Source organism: Neltuma alba, unplaced genomic scaffold, assembly GCF_004799145.2.
Source record: "Neltuma alba isolate B1F8T4 unplaced genomic scaffold, ASM479914v2 tig00013436_pilon, whole genome shotgun sequence".
NCBI lineage: Eukaryota > Viridiplantae > Streptophyta > Magnoliopsida > Fabales > Fabaceae > Neltuma > Neltuma alba.
Genome location: NW_021637683.1, coordinates 23,504 through 37,708, shown reverse-complemented (window position 1 = coordinate 37,708; position 14,205 = coordinate 23,504). Strand labels below are relative to the sequence as shown.

The 14,205-nt window shown below is 34.0% G+C and overlaps 2 protein-coding genes across 2 annotated transcripts; both read right to left on the bottom strand.

Moving 5' to 3' along the window:
* Positions 1-613: 613 nt before the first annotated feature.
* On the bottom strand, positions 614-1,669 carry LOC114737369 (ethylene-responsive transcription factor ERF109-like). Its single transcript, XM_028925292.1, has one exon. The coding sequence runs from the start codon at positions 1,606-1,608 to the stop codon at positions 760-762; it is 849 nt and encodes a 282-aa protein (XP_028781125.1). The 5' UTR covers positions 1,609-1,669; the 3' UTR covers positions 614-759.
* Positions 1,670-6,575: 4,906 nt separating this feature from the next.
* On the bottom strand, positions 6,576-12,227 carry LOC114737362 (LAG1 longevity assurance homolog 2-like). Its single transcript, XM_028925282.1, has 6 exons — positions 11,880-12,227; positions 10,114-10,322; positions 9,298-9,453; positions 8,386-8,571; positions 8,120-8,298; positions 6,576-6,956 (listed from the first exon to the last, which is right to left on the bottom strand). The coding sequence occupies exons 1-6, from the start codon at positions 11,994-11,996 to the stop codon at positions 6,937-6,939; spliced, it is 867 nt and encodes a 288-aa protein (XP_028781115.1). The 5' UTR covers positions 11,997-12,227; the 3' UTR covers positions 6,576-6,936.
* Between the last annotated feature and the right edge of the window lie 1,978 nt (positions 12,228-14,205).

The following is a 14,205-nucleotide window of genomic DNA, read 5'->3' as shown; positions in this document are numbered from 1 at the left end:
TTAAATAAAATTTGATAAAGTTTAAAGTTTTTCTTAGTTTATATAAAACATATTGAAAGTGACTTATAAATAGAACTATGTGAGTAAGTATGTGATAGTATAAGTTTTATCTTAATTTACATGAACATGTTTATGATAAGTAGCTTCAAACAAGCATTAAATCCTTAGTCTCAAAATATAATGCATATATATTTTTTAATATTTATCTATGTTTATAATACATGGTTCGTAATTTTATAATATTTAAAAAAAATTTTAAAATACTCCTGTTTAAAGGACAGATTTGAAAGGAACAGAAAATTGTTTGAACACAAGCAAAACTTCTTGATCTGCGTAGTTTTGACAAAGTTAGTTTGAATAAATCATTTTAACCATTTTAATGTTTAATTTCTGCATTATTCTATTGTTTAATACTCCTTCCATGTTCCGTGATTGTGCTGAATGTTGTAGTAGTTGGCAGGAAACAACATAATTATTCAACAAAATTAAAAATTGATAATTTACTGAAAAGAAGTAGAAATACCGAAACTATATTACCAGGGTAAACACTTTGTACAAGTACATTTTCACTCAGACTTTTATACATTTCAACTCTTTTTTTTTTTTTTTTTTGCATATTCACTCAAACTATAGAGACATGTATTTGCACCCTTCTTCCAAAAAAAATTACTGGAAGTAATTACAGGGGACAAAATCCCTCTCCTTCCTCCGATTAAGCAAATTGTACAATTTTTTATTTGGATTTTTCTGGGAGAAAAATCACCAACTATGAGGACTCTGGCTATTCATGGTAGCAGAGTCCGAGGAATCTCCTCCAAAATCCATCATCATTTTCAACCAGTGTTGAAATTCAGGGTCTCCAAGTCCATCCAAGAATTCATTTTCCTTGCTACTCCCAATTCCCATAGTCCAAACATCGTCATAATAATTCCCAGTATTTGAGTTTCTATTTCCTTCCTCTGCTTGCCGCAACACGGACTCTGAGCGTTCTGCTTCCAAATGCTGCTCTGTTTGGGAATGCGAATCACTCAGTGAGTTATCGGGAAACGGGAAATTGAGCTTCGCTCGCGGCCCGCGAAATTCAATGGCCGCATTATCGTATGCGCGTGCGGCTTCCTCTGCGGTATTGAACGTCCCCAACCAAACCCGGGTCGCCCTTCTCGGGTCTCGGATCTCGGCTGCCCATTTTCCCCAGGGCCTCTGTCGCACTCCTCTGTACTTCTTCTTCTTCGACGACGACGTCGCCGCCTTCTTTTTCGCTCCACTTTTCTTTTTCTCCTCGGGAAAAAATTTGCAACCTAAGCACCCTTCGATTTTGCATTCTCCGCAAGTCTCGACAACGCTCATGGTCGGAACAATTCCGATTGGGGAGGAGGCGGTGGCGGATACTGCACCGGAGTACTCAAAGGTAGGAGGAAATCGAATTTCTTGGATGACATCGCCGGAGGTGGTGGCCGTGATAGTGCCGGTGGAACCGACGACGACATTGGTGAGTGCCTCAACGATGACGGAGTGTTCGTGGTCGTTGTAGAAGAAGTTAGGCGGCGGATGAGTGGAGGTGGACGCCATCGGAGTTCCGGTGAGCTTCGATCGATTGGAGAAAGACATGTTTTGAAGAGTCTGAGTCGATTCGAGGTAAGAGTCCGATTGGTGAGTGTTTTGGAGCTGGATATGGTGTTTGGCGCGTTTTGGAGGTGAGGGCGAAGGTGGAGTTTGTTTATATAGGGTTTGGGGAGTGACGTGGCTGGGAGATGCCAGCTGGGCACATATGGCCACGCAATTCGCACACGGTTTTGAAGGGGATTAATTTTAATCACGTGCCCTTATTTCCAAGTGCAAGTGGACTCATCTGTTCCAGAATAGTAGTCTCTAACTTTTTTTTTGGACAGAGATTTATATAGTGCTTTTACTTATTTTAAGGTAATCATATTAAAAATTAGAATCCTTTTTCACATTTAATTCTTTTGACTGAGGATAAAAAGTGGTTGTTATTATTATTAAAAGAAAAGTGGCTTCGGTAATCATAAAAATGATAAGAACCAAAACGTAGGCCATCTTGATGTAGATAGTTCAGATTTATTTTTTCAATTTTAATTTTAAAAAAATTATTTTAATTTGTTTATCAAATCTAAAATAAAATTAATTTTTTAATTGTCCATTTTTCAAAATATAATATTTTAATTTAACAACTAGCAATTAAAAATTTTAAATGTGAACTATTAAAATCAACTATATTCTAAAAACTTATAGCACCTTATTTGTTTGAAAATGAGTGGGGTATGGCATTACTGGATATGAATATATTCAATTAATAAGATTTGAATAATATATTGATTCAATTTGAATATATTGAATTGAATTAAATGGGAAACATTATAAATAAATGAAATTTCAATTGGAGACTCAAATGGAAAAATTAATAATTTATTTTGAATTTGAATAATATCTTAGTTGAGATTTAAATATATTGAATTAAATGTGAAGCATCATAATTAAATAGTATATCAATTGAAGGCTTAAATAGAGAAATAAATAATTAATTTGAAATTTTATCTATTCCTCCTAAATTCCGCATCTCTAATTCAAATTCCATTTGAATGAACACAAAAAAATCACACTTCTATAATAAGTAACTCTTGATCTACAGTAAATAATACAATTTATTAGAATTTTAAATTTAATCAAATATATTGATCCATGCATTCATGAGGGAAAATTTTCTAGTTATATCTAAACAGTGTAAAGCTTATTATACCATGAGCACTGTAACTAGTTTTCATTTTGAAAAAAAGGTGTTGCCAGCTTAACATATTCTATGTGATTTCTTAATCAAATAATATTATATACGCCATTAATCAAATAATATTATATATATTTTTCCGGAGTAAAAGGAGGAAAATGTTTAAAATGTAAGAAATTGAAATGAGTAATTTAATCGTGTTTGAATTTGAACTGAAACGAACATTCTATATGGTATTCTTAAACTTTGACCCGTTGAGAAATGAGGAGTCTGACAGATTCAAAAGAAGGGAGAGAGCGCGTAGAGTTTGTGTTCGCGCGCGTCATTGATGATGATCCCAGAAGGGGAGGGAAAGGGGACGGAAAGGAAAGGAAAGGGAAAGGAAAGGAAAGTGGGAGGCACGACCCCAAACCAAACACGTCATCAAACTTATTTTGGGAAGCGGCGCATCGTCCATTCGTTTGCTTGTGTCTTTTTATTGGGCGGACCACAGGATTTTCAAGCTCCGGAAGACCGAAGCAGCGAAGTACTATGAATTCATTTTGACTTTGACCAAATCAAGACCAAGTGTCTTTACTTTACCTTAACTCCCGACTCACGGAGTCATTTATTTCAGGGCAGTGCATTTGCCATTTGGGAACTGAAGTCGCTGTATCTACTCTTGTGTCCAAATGTGGTACAACTACAGAAAAAGTACAATGCCTTCATAAAGGATCACATTTAAATTGACCTTTGATACTTACAATTGTCGGTGCTTCTTTAGGGTTGGTCATCATAAATAAATTCACATAAGCGCCTCTCTGGTATCACGATCTGAGCATGGAAAAATAACTAAATAGATATGACTGTTATTAAATTAAAAAAAAGAGTAAAAATATGAATATACAAAATATAATAATTTTAAATTATTATAATAGGAAGAAGTTATATTTAGTGTATAAAATATATTTAAATTAGAAATTATAGTAATGTGAAAATTTTTGAACCAAATAATATCACATAATTAATTGGATGATATACTCTACACAATTTATGTAAATATAAAATTAAAAATAAAAATTATTTTTACTTAAGAGAATATTAAAGATAAATAACTAAAAACTGATTAGAAAGCATAAGGAATATACAGAGAAAGAAGCATAAGAATAATATAAACATAAGAGTAAAAATATCTTTTAATTTCAAAAAGCTGCTTTCATATAGGTTATAAATAAGTTTTTTATGCTTTTACAATCATGTTTAAAAAAGTAGCTTTTAACCTATCAGTTAGATTAGCTAAAAGCTGTTACAAATAACTCTTAAATTTTTTTTTGGACCAGAGGCTGAAGAGAGAACCACCTAACACGGGTGGTACCCAAACAGCCCGAATGTCCTACTTTATACACCTACATACTCACACACCCATCCGATGTGGGGCTTGAGAACACCCACAAGGGACCCCCAGCACGTACTACATGCACCCACTCTCGGTTCTTCCTGGGCTAGCTCGCACACTTGGCTTCTTTTTTTGGACCAGAGGTTGAAGGGAAAACCACCTAATGCGGGTGGTACCCAAACAGCACGAATGTTTTACTTTATACACCTACACACTCACACACCCATCCGACGTGGGGCTAATAACTCCTAAATTTGTAAATTTACTTATCATATCTATAACCTCCTTACTTCCTGCTCAAACGCCCCACCAAACAGGCTTGTGCTCTGTTTGGATTAACTTTGACCCAGACTTATAAACTAAAAGTTGCTTTTAATCTTGCGAATTTTGAGAAGCTATTCTTGGCGCCTGTCTTATTGTGCTTAAATTATTGTGTCATATTCTCTCTCTTCTCCCTCAGTTCGTCTCCACATGCTTCTCCTTTTCTCTCTGATGCACCACGCATCAAGTCCGTCCCCTCACACGCGCACACACACAAGTATGTGCCCTTTTAGCATAGTTTTTTTATATAATATTTTTATTTTTTTAAAATTATTTTTCATTTTATATTTATATAAATTGTACACAGTATATCATATAATTAATTATGTAATATTATTTGATTTAAAAAGTTTCACAATACTATAATTTCTAATTTAAATATATTTTATTCATTAAATAAAACTTCTTTCTATTAATAAATGAAAATTATTATATTATGTACACTTGACATTTTTTTCATATTTTATTATTTAATAAAAGTCATACTTTTTTTTTTACTATTTTACAAGCTAAATTTACTTATTTAATAATAATCTGAACAACTTCTACTTACGTCATGCTTATTTATAAAAAAAACAATTCAAATATAAATCATATTATCCAATTTAACTTTTACTTAATGTAACTTTTTCAAAAACCTAATAAAAAATAAATTACTTTTTCTACTGCTAATTCAAACAGAACCTAAGTTGATACAAAATTTCTCCCGTGTAGTTATCTTGCATATCGCAAATCACAATTAAAAAGGTACTTTTGAACGCTCTAATCACCATTCTAAACAAGCACTGAATTACCTTGCTTACACATATTACAAGAATATACTTTTGAATGGGTCCGCTTAACATGCTTCAGGTATATTACTCCCCCCCCCCCCCAAAATTCCTTTTTTGGAAGAAATAGTATTTTTAAATAGGATTAAAATATAAATTTGTCTCAACAGCTTTCACTTAGAAATCTTAGGCATCTGAAAGTTTTTAAAGATGCAAATTTATCCCAAAAGATTAAAATTGTAGTATTGATGCCTCTTGCTATTAAAAAACTACTGTAAGCATTAGGTTTAAGAGCCTGAAAAGGGGCTTGAAAATGGGTTAATTATGAGCCTGCTTTTCCTTTTAATTTCTCTGTTTTTTTTTTTTTGGGTCTAGTTAAGTGTAGAATGCTGAAAGCTATGTGCACTTTTTCTATCTACGATATTTTAAGCTTTTTTTAATAATTTATAATTGGATCTTAGTATTCTTTATTCTTATAAGTTGTAAATTTTGAAATTGGACGCATAAATTTAAGAGGATGACTTATAAATATAAGGAGTTGAATTGTAAATCAATACGTAAAATTTGAAGAAATAATTAGCAAGCAAACTTACTAGTAAATTTAAGATATTTATTTGTGAATTTAAAAATTGACTGGTAAATATGAGAGGTTTACTTGCAAATCTAACAGAATTTGACTGATAAATATTAAAATATTGACATAAAGAAGTTGTTTTCCTTCATCGGGCGGTTGATCAGTCAATGTTGATTAACAGTGGGCATTGGCCGGAATCAATGTGTAAGGTGGGTCAAATGGCATATGTATAATTTGTTCACCCGGCTTGTCGGAAGTGCACAGCTCATGAAACAGTAAAGTGCTAAGAAAGTATTTTTCTCATGGGAATTAATACTAGAACCACAGTCAAATGAAAGATCTCACGTTTTCAACTAAGCTGAGTAAATTCAAAGCATGATGATGGGGTTTAAAAGCCTAAAACACAGCTGTAAAAAGAGTATGAAGGCTTAGTTGGAAGTGGGCTAATGCAGCCCACCACGCTTAGCCCGCGGCCTACAGTGGGTCAACATGTTTTAGCTGGCATAACCCCCCGAATTCTATTTTTTACATTAAATAATGCCAACTTTCAATTGCGTCTTCACCTTGTCTTCCCAACTTCCTCACCGGGAAAGTCCACTTCGTTGTATTCCCTTTTAACCCACAAATATTGTGATGAATTGTCCTTTTCATTTATTTACCGTAATGCATACAGTTTGAGATATTATGTATAAATTCATATTATCATCACTTCAGAGTAATTATCGCACCCAGACGGCAATTAAGGCACGTTCCTGCAAAAGTTACAGCTCCAATGGACATGCCGAGGAAGTAGAATAACGGCAAAAATTTGTTTCCTCATTTTTTTCTTCCTTAATATTCTTTTGTTGCTATTTATCATTCAACATTTCAACCTCCAACTAATCTAAGCAGGTTTGTTTGAAAGAAAACAATTATACAGGAAGCACTAATTTATACAGCAAAAATGGAAGAAGCAGAATGTGCTGGATGGTCTTCCTACCTCCTTTTACCCAGTAACCAATGAAAAATTGAAACTAAATTTTCAGCCCTCTTCAAATGGCTGTACTGACCAACCCGTATCCAGGAAATCTACCAACATGTCAAAAGCAGCATCTGCAGAGCTAACATCAGCGATAGCAAAATAAACTCTCAAAGATTGTCAGACAAAAATCTCCATCTAATCATCATTCTCTGAATCTGCACCCAAAAAGATTTTAAAAAAAAAGACCGATTTCTTCAGCAAAATGAAAGACGATCAGAAGACAACAAGTGATTGAATCAAATCAGCTTATATCATTAACTTCTCATTGAATAAACACAAAACATGAGGGGCATACGGGATAGGAATTTTAGAATGTTTCCTTAAAACCCTCCCCTTGATCTCGTTCAGCTCTCAAGATTACATTTTCTTCCCTCACATCAGAGCCATTTCATTATATAAAGGCAAGAGGCTATTAGCAGTCTCAAAATGACGGGGAACCATGCCCCATTCCATTAGTTTTTACATTTTAGACTCCCAGCAGCAGGCAAGCTGTTCTACCCCTTTACCCTTTTAATTTCTGAAAACACCTACTGTGGCCAGTGGCCTGTTTTAAGCCAGCGCATATGATGTCAAAATGCAGCCTATAAGACGATGCTCAATATATAATTTGAAATCCACAGAAAAACCACAGCATTCAAAAGCATACACACTACGGCTCACATTAGATTTCATGTAAAATATAGGTTTACATTCTACTCCCTCTGTCTCTTAATTATAAAACACTGAATTCTAGTTTATATCTAGAAATTTGTTTTTTCTTTATAGTTCTACCCTCAATTAAATGTCATTACTGGAAAGTGCATCTTTATTGAGAAAAATATAATTTTGATCCTATATAAGGGGAATTCTAGAAAAAGTTTGGGAAACTCACTACTAGGTCCCAAAGAATATGATTACTCAAAATCCTAATAACAAGTGAGCAGCCTAGACCTCATTGTCATTTTTTGCATTGGAACTTGTCCTTAATTTTTAGATTTGTTGTGTCCCTAATTACAAGTCTTATCACAAGGTTTTAGATGTAATTAAAACTTGTAGGGACTATCACTATATGTCCTCAGGGAGTAGTTTAGTTAAAGGCACCCCAGAATTAAGAGGCGCAGTTATCATTAACCAACCATGAAGATTTGCAGATTGGGCTTTTGAATCTCTCCACATTTGCCAAAACTTGTATACTTCTGAATGTGACAAAAGTTTATCTTTATTATCTCCGCAATTGAGAGAAGGAAGACAACAATAAAAATTAACATCCCGACCATAGATTAATTTCTTAAGCTAAAAACACGGATATATTGAATCTGAATTAAAGAAATTGATTCACCTGATCTTATATCCTCACCGACTTTTCCTCTATTTTTCAGTTGCTTACAGATCATCGCACATATGAGAATCCACCAGTATACATGGAACACGAGCAGCATTATGAGCAATGTATTAAAGAGATAGTACAGAAACTTGGGATAGTCCTCTGCTAGGTTTAAGCAATCGCGAATCTTATAGCTGAAAATAAAGTGAAGTGCAGAGATGATTAGAAGTGCAGCCAAGACAAAACAAAGTACAATCAATTTACTAAAACTGAAAATATACCTTGATGCTCTAATAACCCAAAATGGATAGAAAATTAGCCGAAGCATCAGCCATGAAAAGGCAAAGAATCCAAAGAACACACTTGCAAAAAATTCTCTCCCGGAGTACTTGAAAACCTTTGCAGCTTCCATGAATACGTCGCTTGCATCATGAAGGGCAAGGACTATAGAGCCAATCCTGAAAAAACTGTAAAAGCAGCACCTTACAATTATTTTTGATATTTTTGCTTATCTAAATCTGTTTGCCCATGATGCAAGACCAAGAAAAGACTAAAAAGAAAAATGAAAAAGAGCAGAAAGAAGACAATGCTTTGCATAAAATGAGATAATGTTTCCACCAAGACCAAAATGCTTGGGTATTGATGATGGTAAATTTATTATACCAATCAATTACAAGCTTAACGTTATACACATCCGGTGGTCACATAATACCTCCACCTGGATTAAAAAGTTGCAAAAACAAGAGGCATAGGCTTCAGTATTACATTTCTGCTCTGGTTACGTGGCTTGAATAAACAGATGCGTAGCAACTTTGCAATACAATCAAACATAACCCTCCATGTGACATGAATGAACATACGCATGAAAGGATCTGTTAGTACAATTAAGAAAAACAACATAACAAATGAAAATAAAAAAACTACAATGGTAGCTGTAGGAAGAAATTACTATCAATTTTAAATAACCTACAATTAAGCATCCCATCTTTCAGATGCAAGACCCCAATTGCGGGGACTGTGCTATATGTTATAAACAACTTCTAGAGCTGCCTTGAGTTGTGCCACATGAAAATCAACAATAAGCATGCAACATAAACAACCACGATGAATCATCCAAGCATATGCACAAGTACATGTAAAGAACTAAGTTCCATGTAATAATGAATCCTTCAAATGCAAAAAAAACTAATTACCTTGTCACATATGATGTTCCAATCAAGATAACAGTAATAATATGATGAGACATCATCACTGAAAAATCCTTCCTTCGAGTCTCCCACCTCAGAAGAGCAGCAATGCTGTAGAGGTAGAACCCACATTGGCACATATAGAAAATCTTAAGTGGATTCCTGAAATGAGAAATGGAACAGAACGCATATGATAATTAAAAAGCTATCCAATGGTGAGTGCAAAGCACAACTATGAAGTTGATCATCTTTTTAAAATCAATACCGACCAGTGACATTCAATCAGAAGAAAGAAGGAATTTTTTATTGAAGCTCACTGGTTGGTATTAAGCTGCGGCCAGTGAACCGCACAAAATAACCAGATGCATGTTTATTTAAGGAAATGAGCCACATGTCTGCGTACTGTTTTGACTACTCTTCAAATATCAGACTAGTTATGTACCGATATGCAACCATATCAAAATAACTATATGTCGGACCTGTAAAATTTTCAAACCAAAATCAGAATAACACCAAATCCTCACGTTCCTATAACTCCCATAAACATCAACTCATCCCCACGGATCTACCACCTAAGTTGTCTGCTTTTTAATCTAAGTTTTCATACTATGCATTGTGTGACAGCAGCATTGAAAATTCAGTACAGAATAGACAAGATAACATGCACTAAAAGTTCTTGTAGATCAAGAAAATTAATAATGAAAGTGAAAAACAATAGTGAGGTTTGCATATGAAAGTGAAAAATTAATCTCTTTTGGATATGGAATAAAATTCATTGGGAGGACGGATGTCTGTTCAACAAGCTAGACTATAATTACTTACTTCAACTCTTGATTTGGCCAGCTATCGAAGTATAATTTTATATCTCTGAACCAGGGCTCTAGATAATTAATATTAAGAACATAAAATTCCACGGTGGCATAATAGGTTAGCTTCCACATTGATTCGGAGCATTTTACAATCTTTGATTCTGTTGCCTTATTCATCCTTAAACGCCCACGACCCTTGGTCAACAACTTGATGGCCAACCACTGTAAGCAACAAAACAACAAACTAAGGAATCAAAAGGAGTTTGAATAAACTTATATGGTTACAATATATTATAATATACAACAATAGAAGAAAAATGAAAATTGCTTGCATAAATGATTGTGCCACAGGACGCCAAGACAGTCCATACACACAACACGAAAGAAAGAAGTATTCAGAAGATTCCCAAGGTGCTGTAAATTTTGCTAAAACATAATGTTGGCTTGACAAGAAAACACGTTAGAAAAGAAATCCATTTGTTTAAGCCTTGTCCCTATAAAGACAGATGGATACTTCCTTTACACTGGAATATTTTCAGCTCACATTACCTTCATCCAAATATTGTGGATTGGAAATATTCTGCTTTAGTCCTTTTACCAACAACTGTGCATCTTTTCTTTTTACTTCCTATGACGTATTACAAAGACAAGAAACTAAAGCCCACCAACCAAATAAATTGCATCTGTTACTCAAGCTGACAGAAGATGAAAATGTTAAACGACCAAAGCATTGACATTCTTGGAAAGAAAAGGGGTCAAACAGGAAATATTAGAGATAGAAATAGAGAGAGGGTTTGGGAGGGGGGGAGAGAAGCAAAAGGAGAGATCCGCTAATTCACCAATCTCGTTATTGGAAACTGGCAACTCAAAAGAGAGAGGAACAATGAAATAATTAAGTATTCGTAGGCAATCCAAAGAACAGAACAAGTATACTATTAGCAACTGCATTTTCCCCTAAACTTGACAATGCTTGGCTACAATAGCCAGACTGATGGTGCATCTATATTATCCTGGAACAATTGTGATCAGCTTCCAATACGATTTCCATCCGCAATGTCTGTCTTTTTTGTTGTCTTTTATGATACTAACATGTCGCTCTGCCTTGGAATTTACATAAAGAGTTGATATTCTTCTATATGACAAAAAACATCTGGCATTACTGCGCCAATCTGGATAAGATGATAATTTCTGGAGTCCAACGTATTTTAATGAAAAAAGATGTCCACTATAACTCTGTAAAAATTCGATCTTCTTTAATGGTATAAAATAAAGTAGCGCAGCAAAGTGTGGCCCAAAGTTTACAGATGTAACAGTCATTCACAGCTTTCAGACCTTTATACGGCTCACGCCAAGCTCTCACTGGCTAACAGTAACGAAGCAGCTGAAAAAATACAGAAATAACTGAAAAACTTAACATGAGAATAATGACTCGCTATTTAGACACGTCAGGTTGACAGGTCCACTGAAGATCCTTAAACCGCCAGCTTCATTCGATTAAACTCCAAGAAACTACGACTCTGTCTTGAAGCAATTGAATGTAGAAAAAGGAAAGGAATAAAAAAATGCAAGAAGAAGAAGAAGAGCCAAGATTCTCGATGGAAAACGCAAGAAGCAAAATATGATCCACCACATTAAGATATTTAAAAAGAAAATAGCCATGCGGAATTCAAAATGCTCAAAATACGGAGAGAAGCAAGAGCGGAGCTGTTCAGTCAAGCGAAGAAGCTAGTTCCAAGAATCCAATAGAAGCTCGGGACATCGAAAACGAAAGAATCTTACTCTGAAGATGTATCTGTCGAGAAAGACTCTCGCCACAACGAAGCCGATGGCAAAATAGATCGCGATGTGAAAATGCCAGGCGCTTGGTCTACCATTGTCAGTCGAAATGGAATCCATACGATGCTGGAGCTGGAACCGCAGCTAGAGGAAGACGACTCCAATCGGAAATTGAACTAATGGCGAAGATCAGCCATTGAAACGAAGGAATCTCATGGAATCGACTTTAGAGAGATCTAATTTGCCCTAATTCACAGAGAGAGAAGGATTTGCGACGCTGGTAACAGAATGCGGAGAGAGAAAAAGAAAAGAGGGAAAGAAAGGAGGGAAAGAGAGAAAGAGAAAGTGCGAGCGAAGGAGGTTGCAACGGAAATGGTGAGGGTTGGGGTTAATGATCTTCTGTGCTTTATTTATTGCCCCGAATATCTTTGAATCTCAAACTCACTTCGAGCGGCCGATATGTGGGTCCCGCTTTTATTCTTACACGTGGCAATTACTTGCCCGTGGGCATAGCATCCTAGTTTGAACTTCTGATGTTTTTTCTGGCCCTGCTTCATGGTTTTGCTTCAGGATATCCATAAAAATTAGTTGATTTTTAATTTAATTTTAAATATAAATTTTTTATTTATTTTATTTTTTGTATTTGTTTATTCTTTAGGCTTTTAATATAAAACTTATTTAATTAATTTGATTAGATTAAGAAAGTTAATTAATTATAAAAATAGTATGATATATTTTTTTTATAAAACACTATAATCATCTTTCTTAATATCCTCCCTTCCTTCCTTGATTATGGTTGAGAAAGTATCCATAGGGATAGTTTAAAAATAATAATAAATATGATAAATAGGTCTTATATTTATGACTAAAATTAACTTAATAATTAGGTCATATATTAAGTACTGGAGGAGTATTTTTTTTAAATAGTCCTTATAATAGTTACACTTGTCAAATGGTAATTCTAGCTAATACACATAATTAGCAAGGATATTATAAGAAAGACAACACATATTTATTATAAATAAACACCTATTTATTACAAATAACTAACTTAACAATTTTTTTTAATTTATTCAAATTAGTCACTGGTAATATTTATATAAACCAATTATGATCAGACATCTCACATCTAGTAGTTTTATTAGTAGTAATAATAATATTATGTGATTAGACAATCGTTATAGGAGCATTTTAAAACTACAGATATAACGACAACTCGAGAAGTCTCATTGGAGGTATTACTCTCTTGCTTGAAAGTTCATTACGAAAAATATATTTTTCTCAGTTGAATGAGATTAAATTAACTACTACCTCCGGTCCTAATTATAAAAACCAGTTGACTAATTTGAGAAGACTGAGGAAGTAAGTTGAGTTAGTTATTTGTTCTAAATAGGTGTTGTCTTTTCTAAAATATCCTTGCTAATCAAGTGTATTGACTAAAACTCTTATTATTAGAAAGATTACTTTGAAAAAAATATATAAATATGAGAGACAAAATAGATCATGGTCTTATATTTAGGACCAAAATAAAAGTCAAATAGAGTCTTATATTAAAAACCGGAGGTAGTATAGTTTACATTCAGCCATAATTTCTCTATATCTTAGTTTCCAGAGAGGTTAAATTTTAGGAAAAATTAGAGATAAATCCCTATTGAAAATTTAATTAACAAATGGAACCAAGGATTTTGTGTAAGCTAACTTCTTTTATATGCATCTTGTCTTTCCTTGTGTGCAATGATCTTCTTTTGTATGATGTACAACTCAATTTCCCTTATGCAAATAAAATTATCTTATGTGCAAGTCATCTTCTCTATGTGCAAACTAATTCCCTATATCCAAATTGTTAAGAGAGACTCTAAAAATAGGGTCTTTGTGCATGGATTAAAGGTGTGAGATAATGTAATCTTCACCATGAAAGGAGGAGGTTAACTTGAGTCTCCCACCTCAAAAATCCTCATAGGTTAGGGGGTTTGTTTATCACTCTTGTGTAATGGATGATTAGTGTTAACCTAAGTGGCTTACAATGATTGTACGAGCATGTGAACTGTTATGAATAATACATCTGATTTATGTCTTTCTTCTCCTTATTTCTCTCAAATCTCTAAAGTTAATACAAATAATGTTTTGTGTAAACTATCTTTCTTTATGTAATTAATCAAATTCTATTTGTTAATTAAATTTTTAACGAGGGATTTATTCTTATTTTTTTCTAAATTTTATTGAATAGGTGACGAAAATGATGGAGGTGAGTTGCGAAGAAGAAAGAGGAAGGAAAAGGCATGTGATGGAACTGTGTAGAGTGGCGTGTAAGTTGAGTTGAGTTGACATT